Source organism: Phocoena sinus, chromosome 11, assembly GCF_008692025.1.
Source record: "Phocoena sinus isolate mPhoSin1 chromosome 11, mPhoSin1.pri, whole genome shotgun sequence".
NCBI classification, from domain to species: Eukaryota; Metazoa; Chordata; class Mammalia; order Artiodactyla; family Phocoenidae; genus Phocoena; species Phocoena sinus.
Genome location: NC_045773.1, coordinates 32,148,572 through 32,166,586, shown reverse-complemented (window position 1 = coordinate 32,166,586; position 18,015 = coordinate 32,148,572). Strand labels below are relative to the sequence as shown.

The following is an 18,015-nucleotide window of genomic DNA, read 5'->3' as shown; positions in this document are numbered from 1 at the left end:
CTGTGTTCGTGAAAATTTTTAAATAAATGCTGATTTTTTTTTAAATGTTAAATGTCCATACTGAAAAAAAATGCAAATTTCCCACTCTTCTTGGAAATCACATGCGGCTGTGCTCAGGGGACATCCCTCAAGACCACACCGATCTGGAATGGAGGAGCCAGTGCTCCTCTAAGACCAGACGCAGGCGACCCGGTTTACCACAGTCCCTACCACTCCTGCACCTGGTACCTGCGCTCCCTGTTCCCCTGCTGGGTCCTACAGGCATCTGCGTTTTTCTTAAGGATATGGCTACGTCCTGAGGAAATCAGGGGAGATCTCCACACAGCTTCTCTCAACACTTTAGAGGACAACTGACCCGTTCGAGCTCCGAAATACTTGGGGTTGCTTAACTGAGACTGAGGTGCTTTAGCTCTGTGGACAAACCTGAGCAGGTTCAGAAAGTCCCTCAACTCCAGGACCTGCAGTGTCCCTGACTAAAGCACAACTGTGGAAGCTTTAGATCACTGAAAGGGCTCCATTCTTCGGCGGTCAAGCCGTTCACTTACTGTCATATCTGAAGGTGATGTTATGCAGCCCGCTGTTTCTGCTGGCCGGCCCCACTCCCTGTGGGAAAACAGGAGAACGTGAGAAGGAGTGAAGCCAATTTGCTTTTCCATCACAAATTCCCCACGGAGTCAAAACACGCACATGATCGCAGAGACCCAGAGTCACGCCAGTCACCAAGCAACATCCACACTCTCCGTGTCCCCCTCCGTCCCCCTACCCAGCTCCCTCTAGCCCAGGAGATTCTTAACTGCCAGGCCACAGGGCTCAGGAGTACTCACATCCCCTGAAACAATAGCAGCAGAGGCTGCTCTGCATTTGGGGGTTAAATAATAATTCATTAACAGTAAAACTGGGAGAGAGTGACCGTGAGCTGCCAGCTGGAACCCTTCCAGTTGGATCCACTTTGAGCACTGATTGGTTATAAAATTTGCCTACCAGACACTCTCGTCCAAAAGCCCTATTAAGCCATAACAGATAGGCAATTCCTCAAGCCTAAGGAAACAGGTTTTTCATTCCAAGACCAGGAATGAGTGTGGGAATAAGCTGTTACTTTTAATGAGAAAAGTCTTCACTGCCTCCATACCTGTGCTTAGAGCATAGAAGGTGGATCATAGAAGAAGACTTTGAAAGGTCTAACTCTAACTCTTCGGGGTGTGGCTTTTAGCCATCTGTACTCTTAATAGCAGGGGTAACAACTCTGCCAGACCTCCCATTTTAATTACAGCATCCACAGAGGGAGCCCCGGAATCCTCCTGTTGGCCGCACCTTGTCCTGACCCACCACTTATCCATCATGGGAAAGAGCAGCTAAAGATCTCCCGACACTGGTTTGACTGTTTCTGTGATAATCTGCAAATGTGCCATTCAGCATTAATTGCAGAATTCTCCCCCAAAATGTTAATTCTTAAATGCTAAATGATGGGAAAATATTCTAACCACACAGCTAAAGTTTCCACCCAACAAGGGGGATGTTAGGGAAAACCATATGCTGGCAGTCTGGTATTTAATGGGCAATTGTTACACTAAGACACAATGTGCAGAACACTTCTGATGGAGCCCAGGGTCTCAGGTCACAACCCCAGCACATCCATATGCTACCAGCGTGTTCACGCTGCTTATCCTGAAGCCAGGCATACCCGCTGAAACTGTATCCCTGGGCTCAGATAAACATAGACCTTGGGAAAGCACAGCTGTGCAGAAGAGGATGGACACACATCATTCTAATTAAAGTGAGGAATAAGCAGTAACAGAAAATCTAAATCAACATGGGGCACTAGCCCCATGGTCTACTGGGGTTCCGTTCCCCTTCTTCCTGATTCACCTTCCTTCTCCAGCTGTCCTCCTTCCACCCTCCCTTCCACACATACACAAGGTTCCAGAATTCCTCACCTGAACGGAAACACTTTGTAAAGTGTTATTACCTTATTAAAACCCTAAATGTCTCCATAACTGCTTAGGGACAGGGCCACAGTCTGTGTGACTGGAGGATATCCAACTTACAGATAGCCATGACCAGAGCAACACGACCAGCTGGGGACCAGGAAAGAGACGATGCAAAACCCGCACAATCCCTCAGTAATGCCCAAGGGGTGTGCCCCAAGCCACACTCTTCTCCTCCCATACAAACCCCCAGGATATAAATTCACTCACCATCTATTATGAGCCAGACATTATCCTAGGTACAGTGGTGAACACAACAGCCACTATCCCTGCCCTCAGGAGCGAAGTGGTTCATTCTTTCAAAGAACAGTAACTGGGTATGTGGATCACATGCAGGGCATACAGACAAATCTCAAATCACACCCTGACCCTCCAAGAACTCTCAGTGTAGATGGCATACAAGGTCTCTGCAGCTAGGGTGAAAGGGCCAGCCATAAATAAGCATACAGTGTATGAAATGCCACATGCAGCGCCTCAGTAAGGATGAACCCAGGGTAAGAACACCATGTACTAGAAGCTGAAGAGAGGGAAGGATAACTGGGCTAGAATGGAGAGGACAGGGGAGTCTCAGGGGAGGGAAACAAAAATGTAATCCAGGGGCCAAGGTAAGTACCTTAATCCTTCATCCTCTAGCTGGGACCAAGGGCAAACCACTTCACTCCACTGGGTGTGAATCTCCTCAACTGTTTTTATTAAAAGACAATTTGCATGACTTTCCTCTGAGAAGGGAGTTTGAGGAGGACCATGTGAAGCCATGCAGAGGAAGCACTTTTCAAAAAGGAGATGCACTCCATTTAATAGCATGCTCCAAGGCGTGTAGGACTCTGGTGACCAATCACCTCGCTTGTAGGACTTTGTCAGCTTTTCATTTTGCTCTTGTTCGCCCTGTATTTCTACTGCAACACGTTTTTAACAGATATTCATTGGGCACTTGCCATGAATGCATTGTGGAAAGGAGCCCGAGACAGCGAGATGTGCTATATCCTGTATACAAGAACCTAAATCACTCCAAATAAGGTCTCTGTGATGTCTGTGGAGCTGCTCAGAAGCGGGCCCAGTGAGCTGACCTCAAAGGACAGTGAGGCTTGCCTATGGCATCCATTCACTACTGACTGAGCATTCCACCTTCATCCAAGCCCCAAAGAGCACTCAGCCATGAACCAGACCCGGGTCCTGATCTCAAGGAGCTCTGGTCACCAAGGTGATCTCCTAATGCGCAAATCTATCCTCATTTGTCTGCTCCAAGCCCACCACTGGCTCCCTGTACCTCCTAGACCATTCCTGACGTGGCCCCTGCCTACCTTCTCAATCACTCTCCTTCCTACCTTCCACCCCCGTCTGGGCCTGCATGACTGCTCAGCACATGTTCTGGAGACCTTCATATTCCCAGAATGCCCTTCCCATCACCCGGGGCCTGCTCCTCCGAGGGCTTCTCACCTTAGCCTAGCCTCTCTCACCCTCTGCTCCTGACACATTAGTCTGCCTGCACACTCATGTGATGGGAGCACAGGGATCCACCTCCACGATTTGACTGGCATGGCACCTCTGTGAATGTGGATGCAAAATGGTAATACTAATTCCACAGAAAATCAGAGACCAAAAGACCCTGTGACCATCCAAGGCTGATCTTGGAGCTTGGAAGCAAGAGGCACCATTGCAGGCACCAGCTCCTGTATGTACTGTAAAGACTTTTTGCTCTTGGAAGTCGTCAAGTGCACAGCTTCTCAGCACATGCCTCAGACAGATGCTCCACGAGGCTGTCCTCAGCTCACACCTAAATAATGCTTCAGCTGCTCCAGAGCCCTCAGAAACCACCTGAGAAACAGTATGTCCAGGCTGGCTCACAGAACACTGGTTTTCTTTACACTTGGTGGTAGACAGAATAACAACCACCCCCCGCAACATGTCCACATCATAATCCCCAGAACCCATGAATATGTTACTTTACATAACAAAGGGGCTATGAGATTAAGTTTCAGGATCTTGAGATGGGGAGAGTATTCTGAATTATCCAGGTGGGCCTAATACAATCACAAGGCTCCTTAGAAGAGGGAGAGAGGAAGGTCAGAGTCAGAGAAGGAGATGTGACAATGGAAACAGAAGGCAGAGAGACAGAGACAATGATTTAAAGGTGCTATGCTACGGGTTTTGAAGATGGAGGAGCAACGCGGCCGGCCTCTAGATGCGGGAAAGGGCAAGGAATGGATTCTCCCCCAGAGCCTCCAGATGGAGCCAGACCTGCCAACACCTTGATTTTAACCCCATAAGATTCATTTTGGAATTCTAATGTCAAGAACTGTAAGATAATAAATTTGTGGTGTTTTAAGCCACTAAGTTGGTGGTAATTTTTTATTACAGCAGCAATTGAAAGCAAATTACTTACATAACTTCAGTTGCCACATGGGATGAACATCTCTCACACACACACGTGTGCACGTGTGTGGTTTATACAGTCGTTCTCCCCTCCCAGACCGAGGGCAGACTGATCACTTGCCACTGCGCTCTTCCACCCCACTCCCCGCTTCAGGCATACAAGGAACACTGAACCATGACAGCTGCTGCTTGAGATTTTGCCGTCCTAGACAGAGGTTTCTGTGGGCTACTCTGGGGCTTATCTGGAGTAAAAGAGTAGTTAAGAGAATGGGCTTTGGAGTTGCCAAAGGTGTGTTCAAATCGTCCACTTTCCAGCTGTGTGACCTTAGGCAAACTTCTCAACCTTTCTGAGCCTCATTCACCAGAGCTATAAAGTGTTTGAATCAAGCTTCCTGGAAAGGATTGGTGTGGGGACCATGTGAGATGATTGACATATATCAAGTGCTCTGCACATTTCCTGGCACATATTGAAACGGTTATTTCATAGGCAGTAATGGTTATGCTATGATTCCTTCCCTAATAAACATGGTGAGAGTTGTGCTACAAGGGGACACGTGAGATAGGCAGGGTGACGCTCACAGGAAGTGGCATCTCCAGGTATGATCTGTCTCCAGCATCCAGACCTTGGGGGTACTGGGGGAGAAGAGGCAGCCGTGCAGGTCAGGACAAGGCGGCAGAAGGCACCAACCACCAGACTAAGGACTGTGTTCTGCTATTGGTCTTGGTGGGAACTGGGCAACCCAGGGACTCCATCTCTGCAAAGCACTCAGGTTGAACCAGATGGGGAGAAACTTAAGGCAAAGTGACCATGGCATTCCCCACAGTCCAGGGCCTAGCACATAGTCAGCCCTCGATAAATATCAGTTTTCTGTCAGAATGAATACATGCATAATTCAGCCGGGTAATATATCCAGAGAACCCAGGAGGGCCTAGCTTGATGTGACAAGGTGACTTATGGGCTTACAATCAGGTCCCACCATAAGGGAACACAGAGAAGGCAACTCACAAAGCTGGTCAACAGCTTCAGAAGCTGTTTCTTCAGGAAACAATTCCAAGCTCTTACCTACTACACCCGATTTGATATTTAATGAGCTGACAATTAACAATACTTGCAAAAAAAAAAAGAATACTTGCTTATTGCCTGTTACTTACAAAAATGCCAGTGCTGTAGCCTCAGGGTGTCACATTCTTGGTTAATTAACCACCCCCATTTGGTGCACTAAGGGCAGCTCTTAATTTGTTCCAATGCCAGCTAAGAAGCAAGCCCCAGGTGCCTGGAGCTCAGCTGTGAACTCTCTATGGTAAGCAAGGAAGGAAGCAGCAAATGGGGACAGAAGAGAGAAAACATCTTTTACTCTGGAAAGGGGAAGGGGAGGATAACCCCTAAGTGCTCTAAAGAAATAAAATTCAAAAGGCAAAAACCCACACCATGCTCCACCCATATGGCAAAAAAGCAAAGGCCTGGACACAAAGACCGCCACAGAGCGGGAATCCCACACAGAGCTGCCAACATCACCATGAGGGGCGTCAGATGGCCAATTTCCTGAGGGACCCTGGGGGATTCCGGGCCATTTGAAGATACCAACTTGCCAGAGCAACATTTTCAATCCAGCTCCAAAACAGCTTAACTGCCATTTAGGAAAAATGCATTTTAAAAAGGACTGTGCTAATTATAGTGCCCCCTTTCCATGGAAGGTAAGCCAAACAGTAAGGCCTACACAAGACTGCTTTCAAATCAATTAAGGAACTTTCAGAAAGCTAGTAAAGTTTTAGTGAATTGAGATTGGGTGAGAATTTAAATAAGACCATTTGTCAGAAAGAACTGAAAGGATGGTTTGTTTTTAAAGGCACACCGACCAAGTAACTACTTCAAACTGTGGGCAACTCAAACATCCTCTTTTCCATAACATTGCCTCCATCTTCGAGTTTCCAGTGTGTTAATGAGACTAAAAAGCAGACAGTTCTGTGAGGCTTGAAATGCACAAGGGGACTGATGTTTTTGCCTATGACCAGTGGACATTATGAGGGCTAGAGACAGGACATGGGGTCCATTTACTTCGTGCAGGTTCAGATGGTTTCAGAAATGAAGGCAGATCCCACTTACTTCAGTTCAAACCTTTAGCTTAAAAAAAAAAAAAAAAAAAAAATCAGCAAAGGCAGAGAAGCCCCAGGTGAGGCAAGCCGAGGAGAATGCCGGCAGACCCAAAACACAAGGAAAATAAATCACAAAGCCAGCTTGGGCCAGATCTATCTACTCAAGATATTCACTCCACATTCCCGGGAAGTGTTCTCTCTCACTCTCCATCTAGAAGCAACCAACTTCAGACATGCAGGGTGCCAGCCAGCTGTCTGCTTTGGGGAGGTGAGGTCTTGGATGTCTAGTGGGGAACACACAAACTCTTGAGGAGTGCCAGTGGGTTCCCACCAGCAATTACCACGACGGCCCAAAAAGACCTGGAGATCTTAAGTTAATTAGAGAGATTTGCTCGAGGAGGTAGGAATTCACTACTCCAAAGCATCGCCTGTGCACCAGACCAAAGCCATAATCATGATTCATCTCTGACTTGCTGCGAATCATCACACACATGTTCCTAATTTCACGCTCTCCCAAGGAAAGCTGAAGGGACAATTGTTTCTGACCTCTAACATGGAGCCGACCTATGCCAAGTTACCATGTGTCCTGCTTATCAAACTGAAAGCTCTAGTTTTCATCTAAGCATCTTTTCACTATTCCACCCTCCTCCACAGTGCACGCCCCCCCCAAGGAAATCCTTTCACTAAAGACAAAGATGTGGTAGGGCATTTATATGAGTTGTTTCTCAGACAGTAATTTTTCTTTTCTTTTTTTAAAAATTGAGATACTATTGACATACAACACTGTGTAAGTTTAAAGTGTACAACGTGTTGATTTGATACATTTATGTGCTGCAATATGATAGCAACTTTTCTACCTGGCGGTGGCCTAAATGGAATTTAATACATTTTAATATATCCTTCCCTGCTGCAGACTTTATAAGTTTCTTATTGCCTTGCCACTGGAACATGCATATGCAGTTAAAGCCCAGACATCAACACACACACACACACACACACACACACACACACACACACACATGCACACGCCAACTTTTTTCCTGTGTTTAAAAACAAAACAAAGCTCTGTAGCCACCTTGGTTTTCACAAAGCAGAAGCCCAAGTACTTTTTCCAACGAGTCTGTTAAGGATCTGGGCTGTGTGTTCTCTCATGGCTGATACTCGCAAACAGACAGGATTTTTCCAATCCTCAAAATGTTAAAAGCAAGTTATAAAACATGCCTCTGGACGGAGAGCCAGACCTTTCCCCTCTGCTGCACACACCACACCCATCCACACAAATGAGAACCTCATGTTAAAGAACTGGCATCTTTAAGGTAACAGTCAACCCACCTGCAGTTTCAAAAGCACACACAGACACAGATCAACTGGTCTTCTGTAAATACCGGATATGAAGAGGAAGCAAACAACCAACCACCCGAGAACAGACCCAGCAAATCAGCTACCGGCTCCCTCTCACGTAGCAGTGAAAGGTAGTTACGAAGACTTTGCTCCAGAAGCCCGAGAAAGTATCTTCCTGCGAGGGCAAAATAGTGATTAGACAGCAGAGGAAAACTTAGAGCTATAAACATGGTTGTTATGCCTAAACTCAGAGGAAATGTTTGGATCAAAACAAAACTACTAATAAAAAGCCTTAGGACCACACAGACATTGTGCGCTGAATTGTGCTGACTTCAAATACTGCTTCCGAGGCCCCGGGGTGGAGTCTCCAAATACTGTATCACATCTGGAATTCTGCTTTTACAGCATAAATGCCTGCAGAAATGGGGGATTGTGATGTTCCCATGGGGACCTAGCCTCCACCAGCTAGGCAGGTCCCCAGCATGCCCCACACATGTGCTTCCTTCAAGGTGGATTTCACATCTCTGGAAATTATGGAAGGCTGCCCTTTCAGATTTTAATGCTAATCGAAACATCACAGGCTGCACTATAAAGCAAGGCGACCCCTTCTGTCAGCCTATTATTTCTGTCCACACGGTGGTCTTGGACAGAAAAACCTCCTTAAAATAACAGAGAGAAGCAGCAAGTCAACATTAGACCCCTTTTCATAAGTTACTTAAACTCTCCTGTCTCTGGCTGCAAAAATCCAAGTCAGTCAACCTGTGCTCAGGGCCACCCCCCATCGCTTGCCTCCGGGAGGGATCAAGCTCAGGCTCCCAGGCTGCTTTGCCCATTGCCGGAAATGAGCCATTAATGCCATCCCAGCAGTGCTCCTGCCAAGGCAGGATGTCTTCACTTTTAATTGTTGATGACCCCTTTGCTGTTAAGGGGAAAGGGTTTCTAGAACCCCTAGAAGAATCCTGTGAGAAACATTCCTCACCCAATTTCCCACAGAAACATTTCTTATACAATTTTGGGGCATTCCCAGAGCTCCCAGAGGCCACTGAGTGCTTTCCAGGCCCCAGGTCCAAAGCCACGTTTAGACACAAAGATTCCAGAGACGCCACATAGAAATGAGGGGGTGCATCTTGGCTTCCCCCCTTCCCTGGGATGCAACCCCTCCAACCAGCCCCTCTAAGTGTGGGTTCAGATATACACACACAGAACACAACCTGCTTTGAGTGCTGGTAGGTGCCTCCCATCACTCCTGATCCTGCCATAGTCCTACCTCCCTAGGACCCCAACTGGCTCAAAACAGTGGTAAAGACCCTCATCCCTCTTTCCCCTAGGAGCATTCTTCCATCAGTTCTGACTAGAATGTTCCAAGCCAAAACTCCACTGACCCGTCTGATACGTATCTGCCTCTTTGCAAGGTCTGGCCTTTCTCAGATTTCCTGGGGGAAAGGAGGGGAATCAGCTCACCCAGAGGTAAAGCAACAGTCACCAAGCCCCACGGGCAGATTGAGGGGACTCAGGCCTTCTGGTCCTCAGCCCTGTGACCTCCCGATCCAACACTTCCACCTAGTCTGTTAAGTAACACATCCCAAAATGTCCCCGAGATGCAGTTGCAGTGTGTATGTGTGTGTGTGTGTGTGTGTGTGTGTGTGCGCGCGCCCAGCCACACAGGGTGAAAAAATAAAGGCACCAGGAAGGCAGCAGCGTGGCTCCAGGTGTTAACACTTAGCGCATCCTGCCCAACCCCACCAGCTTGAGGCCGGCCGCCCGGGAGCCGGACACAGCAATTAGGCCCTTCCCGGGCTGGGCGCCTTTGTCCCCTTGCTACCATCATTAGTGTCTGACTTCCTGTGCACAACGGGGGTGGGGGTGGGGGGCAATCACCGGCTGACCGGGCAGGACATTAGACTTCCTTTGTCGAAGACCCTCAAATGTTAACCAGCAAGTGAACAAGCTTCTCCTCTGCCCCACCCCCCACTCCCAGCCACTCCTCCAGCCCACCAAACACTCCGGGGCAAGTCTCAACAGTCTTGGTTCCCCCCACTTGGGGGAATGTGAGTTCCTTGGGAGCAGTATCAAGTCTCCACGTCGATTTCCCAGAGCCGTTCCCCTACAAGCATGTCACTGGCATTTGCTGAGTACCTGATGGTTACCGGGGCCGTGTTACTTGTCCTGCGTTAACGAGGGTGAAAACGAACAACGATGACGGTGCTCGGACAACGTGAGACCCAGGCTGTTCGACGCTCAGCTCAGTCCCCCCTAAGCACAGGTGTCCCATTCAAGTGTGCTCATGGGCTAAAGTGCAAGATGGTCTCAAGATGCAAGGATGTGCTGAAGGTTTGAGTAATATCACTGATCAGATCTGAAAATGGGGGAGTGTGAGTTGTTATATAGCTGCAACCCACATCCCTAAAAACCTCTCATTTACCCCTCATCCCTCCCAACAGAGGGCCCCAGCTTTTTCTGTGGGGACACAGATGTCCTTGAGGATTTGGTGAGAGCTGTGGCACACATGTACGCATGCAAATTCTTCAGGAGGTTTCAGCATTCCTGAAATCCACCCAGGCTCTCACCTGCCTGCCTTATTGATAGCATGACAGCTTAACACCAGGCCTACAGAAGAAGTGGTTTAGTGACCCAAGGGAAACTGGCAATTAAAAAACAAAATTCAAATAGGGCACGAGGTGGTTGGAAGTCAGATCTCAGTTTTAAATAAAACTCCGAATTAATGTCTCAACTGTTATCCTTTGTGGGCAGTATTTATTACAACTCATGTTGGGGCTCATGAACTTCAGAAAGTAGGAGCATAAAAGGCAACCATTTCCGCTGTTAAACACAGGAGCCCATTAAGAGCTTCTATCACTTTTCGGATCACAGGTGACAACAGTCACATCTGCAATCAAGTCAGTTTTACTGAATTTTGTTTTTAAAAAATAAACTGCAGTGTGGTTTATTCTTTTTTTCCTCCCTTTGCTGAATGGGAAGGAACATAATCGTGGTGTCCAGAAGATGGAGAAAACAGCTGAGTTTCCCACTTCTGCTCAACTGCTTCTTCCTGTCTGTCGTGTCTGTTGTCAGCACACAAAATTAGGTCACGTTTGGGATACATTCTTAAATATTTGCCCAAAAACCACTATGGAGGATAATCTGAAACTCCAGTTTTCCAGGGACTTCCCTGGTGGCACAGTGGTTAAGAATCCACCTGCCAGTGCAGTGGACACGGGTTCGATCAGGAAGATCCCACATGCCATGGAGCAGCAAAGCCCGTGCGCCACAACTACTGAAGCCCACGTGCCTAGAGACCGTGCTCCGCAACAAGAGAAGCCACTGCAATGAGAAGCCCACACACCACAAGGATGAGCAGCCCCTGCTCACCGCAATGATAGAAAGCCCACACGCAGCAGTGAAGACCCAATGCAGCCAAAAATAAATTAATTAATTAAAAAAATTTTTTTTAAGTTTTTAAAAAATAAAACTCCAGTTTTCCAAAATGAAGAATTATCTACGACTTTGACTTCTGCTCCAGACATACCAAAACTCATTCAAGCCTCAAAAATTAGATGTTGGTAACAGCAGAGACAGGACACTATCACTTCCATGATGCCAAGTCCCCCACAAGTTTATTTACATGAACCCAACAAGTTTCAAGGAGTAAATCATTTCACCTTCGGCTGTGATTTTTACCTCTTACCAAACCAATTTTTAAATAGTAGGTAATCGGAAGGTTATATTCCAATGCTAATGGTCCTTGCAACTTTAAGTCTCCCTACTTCTTGGATGCAAGCCAGCAGTCCGCCCTTAAACTATAAGCAATAAATCCAGAAGACTCTCTTTCCTAATTGCCCAATGATACCACATGGAATTCCCATTAAAGCACTCACATGCAAACACACACACAACGACATACCAATTAAATCATTGTATGATTTTAGGCCAGGAAATAATTGTGTTTGCCAAAAACTATTCAGCTTTGTTTTTATTTCCTTGAACAGCTAAAATGTCATTCTGGGAAGGAGGGCAAAGAATAAAGTAAAAATGAAGTATCAATGTCTTGGTGGATTTCAGATTAAGATAAATGTTCCCTGTGGGTGAAGGAGAGAGTGGAGAGTTCCCAGGAATGAAGAGTTCCCTGTACTACCTCCCCAGGGACTCCTGGCATAGATTGGTAGAGAGGTAAATTAGCAAATTCATATGAGGCAGGCAGGGCAAATGGAACAGCAGGTAGGTGCACACTTCCTTTCTGATGAAGTGGCCCTGGTGGCGGATTCCTACTCCCCCAAGGGGTTGAGGCAAGCAAATGGCACACATAACCTTCCTCCTTGACCTCTCAACAGGAAGAAATCAATGCACCTTGTCCCTTCATTAGCCTTCCCATGGAGAAGTGTTTACAAAATCAAAGCAATATGGTAGAAATCAGTTAGAAGCCTGTAACATTTTATCATGAAGTTAGGGTGAAACAGAGACTTACCAGAAAAAATTAAAAGCAGTGATTAGGTATTTTTAAGAAAGGGAATTCCCTGGCAGTCCAGTGGTTAGGACTCTGCACTTCCACTGCAGGGGACACAGGTTCAATCCCTGGTCAGGGAACTAAGATCCTACAAGCCACAAGGCATGGCCAAATTAATTAATTAATTAAAAAGAGAGGTCCAAAGGTTCTGGCTAAAATGATTTCAAACTGAGCAGCTGGGTGGATGTGAGGCCAAGCTGTCAGGCTTTGTGGGACATGGAGCCACGTCAGTCATAGGAGCACTGAGGAAAAGTCCCACACAGGCACAGCTGGCTCAAGTACCAAGTCCTGTCTACCACTTCCCCAACTGTCCCTGAGGAGTGCAATATTCAGTGGTTCTCAAAATCAGAGAACTCTAACGGTGGGTTTTCAAGTTTCTAGGAAAATAGTGGGCTTTTCTTTGAAAGAGGCTTTATTACTTTTGTAAATATAACAAGTTCAAGGCAAAGGAAATTTAAGTACAGAGAAGAATATGAAAATCCTCTCTAGTCAACATTATTGTACTATATACTTCAAAATTGCCAAGAGACAAGATGTTCAATATTCTCACTCCAAAAAAAGAAATGATAATTATGGACGTGACAGAGGTATCAGTTAAAGCTACTGTAAATCATACTATAATATAAATGTATCAAGTCAACAGGCCGTGTACCATATACTTATGCAGTGTTATAAGTCAATTATCAATATATCTCAATAAAACGAAAAGCACCCCCCAAACTCCTCCCCTCCCCATCACTTTGAAGACTCTTCCAAATGATCTCTGTTGCATGTATCACATGGACTCTGACTTGACATAAGTTAGATCCTAATACACAGACCATTGTTCTGATAAATCGCTACCAGCTAATGCAGTTTCTTTTGGGAGAGCCATGTGGGACCAATGGGATAAACAGCAAAAAGATCCTAATGAGGTAAAAATTAGGGCCATTGGGCCAAATTCTTTCTAAGGGTCCAGCCAGCTCTAATTAGCCATTATTAAAAAGTAGTAGGGCTTCCCTGGTGGCGCAGCGGTTGAGAGTCCGCCTGCCGATGCAGGGGACATGGGTTCGTGCCCCGGTCCGGGAAGATCCCACATGCCGTGGAGCGGCTGGGCCCGTGAGCCATGGCCTCTGAGCCTGCGCGTCCGGAGCCTGTGCTCCACAACAGTGAGAGGCCTGCGTACCACAAAAAAAAAAAAAAAAAAAAAGTAGTAAAGCAGGCCCTCTCACCTGTTCTAAAGCCAGTTGTATATGTGGAAAAGGCAACAAGGCAGATGCATCAAGAAGGTGACACACACACATGTTCATATTTTGGTAGGTTGCCTGTTGGCCTTGGTTCCCTAAATGTTGCCCTATAAGGTAACCAAATTACTATGCTTTATCCTGTATGTTTAAAAGAAAATTACACAAATTTAAGGGACTTTATGATTAGATGGCTGGTCTCATGTGAATAACAGAACTGTGTAAATTAAAAGGAAGTGCTGGTGGCGCCTTCCCTGGTAGCGCAGTGGTTAAGAATCCACCTGCCAATGCAGGGGACATGGGTTTGAGCCCTGGTCCGGGAAGATTCCACACTCCGTGGAGCAACTAAGCCCATGCGCCACAACTACTGAGCTCGTGGGCCACAACTACTGAAGCCAGGGCACCTAGAGCCTGTGCTCTGCAACAAGAGAAACCACAACAATGAGAAGCCCATGCACCACAACGAAGAGTAGCCCCCGCATGCCACAACTAGAGAAAAGCCTGTGCGCAGCAACGAAGACCCAACACAGCCATAAATAAATAAATAAATTTATTTAAAAATAAAAAAAAGGAAATGCTGGCAAATCCAGGAAGCAGTTGACAACAGCTTCATCAGGCATGGTAGTCACATTACAGCCACGCGGAAACCTTGGAGCTTCAACTGTTCAGAGTCAGGGTGGCTGGGAGAACACCAGTGTGGGCAGATTCTACAGAGCAAGCTGAGGAGATAAGATCATTCGCTATGTAATCTCCATTTTGTGATTAGAATCACAACACCCGTGTAGTGTGAAGGAAAAAGAATGATCTCTGCCTCAAAAACTTAGCTCAAGCCCCAGAATTTATCAGCAGAGATAGGCTTTACACTGGGAAGGCCATTTTGAGTGATGGAGAATAAGGCTCCTCCAGGAGTTTACAATTTGTTTTGGAAAACAAGCTTAAGAAAAATATGAAATTAGAGTCAATAGTGTTATACCTTATGGAATGAATATGCTAAGTTATGCAATCGAGCTCCAAATCACAGGAGCCCAGAGAAAGGGAAGTGAACAGAGGAAGACTCACCAGAGACCAGAGAAGTGTCTTCACAGAGAAGGCAGGTCTCTGGCTGGACCCTAGGGCATGTCAAGCTTTGGGGTGGGTGGGGACGGGGAGATGACCCTCTTCAAGCAGATGCAGACACAGGAGCATGTGGCCGCATGGTAAACATTCAATAAATGGCCCTTAGTTCTCAGGGATGACGTCATTCAATAAATGGCCCTTAGTCCTCAGGGATGACGTGGAGCCTCCCTCACCAGCCAGAGCAAACACTGGCAAGCTGGAGTAACTGACCCCACACCCTCATCCCTTCCATGTTAAACACCCCAAATGAATGGGCGCTGTAGGGCTGGGATGGACAAGTGGGCTGAGTTTTGCATGTGTTGCATCTTGGAGTTTGGCAAGACCTGAACAGAGTGATCCTTACAGAGGTGAGCACAGCCTGAGGCGGCAGGCAGGAGTGCAGGGGAGGGGTCTCCGATCCAGGCCAAGGTAGCAGTGGGCTAGGCTCGGGGTAGAGAGAAGCAAAGAAACAGGCAGTGAAACAGCAGCTTCCAAAGATGAACCAAAAGGATCAGAGAGTTAATCAAAGGGAGGAGTCAGATCCCAGGGCCTGCAGACCGGAGGTGCCACCGACAAAAGCGGAAGGATTAAAGCTGGGGGTCTCATTACACAGTCCTCTTATTTTCAAAATGGGCCACATTCCCTGCCCCCAATACAGATGGAAGGCATTTAAGAAGGAGGAAAGGGAGTCCTGAGCACCACCCACTTCCAATTTCCACCTATCTTCCCTCCGTGACCAAAAATGTCACTAACTTTTGGAATTAGTGCCACGGACGCCCAAGGTGGGAGTCTACATCTCCACCTCTCTAATCTTCCCCAGTCATTCTCACCCACCTTGACTTTCCTGTCTACACTTGGGGTAAACCAGTGCCATGCTCCCAGGCGGAGCTCACTAATAGTAAAGACAGAAAGAAGACGACTCAGAAATAAAGGCCCTTTGTTAGCTTTTTCCAACTCTCCATCAAAATTCCTAAAGATCAGATTCACTACAAACAATCTTTACAAATCTGACCTTGGCACAAATGGACAGATGCTATGTGATTCCTCTTACATAAGGTACCCAGCATGGTCAACCTCATGGAGACAGAATGTGAAATAAGCGGTTTGCCAGGGGCTGGGGGAGGGCGAAATGGGTTTAGAGTTTCAGTTTAGGAAGATAAAAGTTCTAGACATGGATGGTGGTGATGGCTGTAAAACAATGTGAATGGACTTAATGCCACCAAACTAAACACTTTAAAATGGTTAAAATGGAAAATTTTATGTAATGCATATTTTACCACAATTTTTTTAAAAGGGGAAAAAAAGGAAACAAGGATTTTGAGCAGGAAAGTAACAGTAATAAAATAGTGTTGTAGCCACGTCTGCAAGAAGAAATAGGAAGGTAGACAACTGGAGGCAGGAGAGGCGGCAACTACAGGTGTGAGGTGAGAAGGATGGCGGTGGTGGGGAGATGATGAAACAACGGGTCTGAGAGGCATTTTTAAGAAACTATGGCAGGACTTTGTGACAAATGTGATACAGAGGTGATGATGGAATTCAAAGGTAACTTGAAGGCTCCTCTTTTGGGAACCCGGAAGATTAGTGATTTTACAGCAATAAAGAGAACCCTGGGGAAGGACTCTTCTATTTTAAGAAAAAAATTTAGTGAGGGTGAGGTGACAACAGGGAAACTTCTACATAATACCATATTTTTTTTGGAAATACAGGATTAGAAGGCAGGAAGTCATGCATGAGGTCAAGCTACAGAACCTTAAGGACAGATGGGCTAATTAATAGGAGGTATAAAAAAGAACAAAGGGCCAAGAATTGGTCTTTGTGGGACCACCCACATTTAGAGCCTGTGAGGAGGAAAAGAGGATAGAAAAAGTGAGGCTGGCAAAGTAGAAGAGGAACCAGGAAAGACCATTAGGCAAAGGAGAATGAAACAGAATTTAAAAAAAGAACGTCAAATAGGTTTCATGTAAAAGAATGTCAAGATGGATATTTTCAGCATGAAAACCACCTTTTTGATTATACAAATCCCTGAGCAAATAATAATACTGATGGCTCATTTAGAATAGCTCCTCCATATAAATAAATTCCCATGTCTTTTGCTGCTATTCAGACCCATCCCCTGGTTTCCTATAAAACTAGGAAGCATATTGGGCTTCCCTGGTGGCGTAGTGGTTAAGAATCCTGCCAATGCAGGGGACACAGGTTCGAGCCCTGGTCTGGGAAGATCCCACATGCCGCAGAGCAACTAAACCCATGCGCCACAACTACTGAGCCTGTGCTTTAGAGCCCGCAAGCCACAACTACTGAGCCTGCATGCCACAACTACTGAAGCCCGCATGCCTAGAGCCAGTGCTCCGCAACGAGAGAAGCCACCACAATGAGAAGCCCACACACCACAAGGAAGAGCAGCCCCCGCTCGCCGCAACTAAAGAAAGCCTGAGTGCAGCAACGAAGACCCAATGCAGCCAAAAATAAATAAATAAAGTAGGAAGCATATTATAAGTACTATCTAAAGGAAGTCTTTTCATATGTTTGAAAACTTAAAAACAAGTGACATTAGCACTGGAAAAGGCGTTGAAAAGATTCTGGTTCACTGTCAGACTTTTGTGTACAGGATCAGAGCTTTACATCCTGCCAGGACAGCCATCCAATCTCCCATGTTATCAGGGAGAAGAGCACAGGGACCCTAAGTCATGACGCTCCCCAATTTCTGCTCAGCACTTTACAGTTTGAGCCACTGTTAAATTAGTAAAACCTTTCGGCAGTTTTTGAAACAATGCTATCTGAAAAATGTAGAGGCAGCCAACACTCAGGTCTTTTTTTAACCAAATACTGCTAACCAACTGACCTAATAGCTAGGATTCAGAATACCGACAACTGCCCAGAATTCAACACGAAATTAAAAAGATCAAAAGATAAGCTAGAACTCAAAGTTATCAAATTAGATTTCAGTTCAGGCAAACTCTTCTTGTCCAAAATTCCTGGAAATGGTAAATTTTTGCACAAAGGCACAAATACAAATATTAATTTTCAGACCATCCTGTTTTGGACATTATTCATCACTTGTGGCCATTTGACAGGCGCACATCCATATCACTGCCAGGCTAAGTGGATCAATTTTGGCTTTGTGGCTAACAACCTTTTCCCCAAAAGTAAGGGAATAAAAGCTGAAATGTCGTTATCTCTGAACTTTGATTCGTCTCTGAGAAGAGGCCTGCAGGAATATTACACCTCTTGAGTTTATTTCCAGACACCCAGAACAGTCTGGAGGAAGGCATATGCTAGGAAACAGTAACTACCACACTGGTTAAATGCTTATCACTAATGAACATTTATTGGGTAGTAACAGAGCTATGACCCTCATAACTTAACCATACTACACTCATGTCTTCCTGAAGGTACAGCTTCA

At 46.1% G+C, this 18,015-nt stretch overlaps 1 protein-coding gene across 1 annotated transcript in view; it reads right to left on the bottom strand.

The window, feature by feature from the left end:
- IL17RD (interleukin 17 receptor D) overlaps positions 1-18,015 on the bottom strand; it is a 62,098-nt gene that overhangs the window by 21,387 nt on the left and 22,696 nt on the right. The window contains exon 2 of the mRNA XM_032647311.1: positions 546-603. Coding sequence (XP_032503202.1) covers positions 546-603 — 58 coding nt within the window. The remainder of the gene's footprint in view (positions 1-545; positions 604-18,015) is intronic.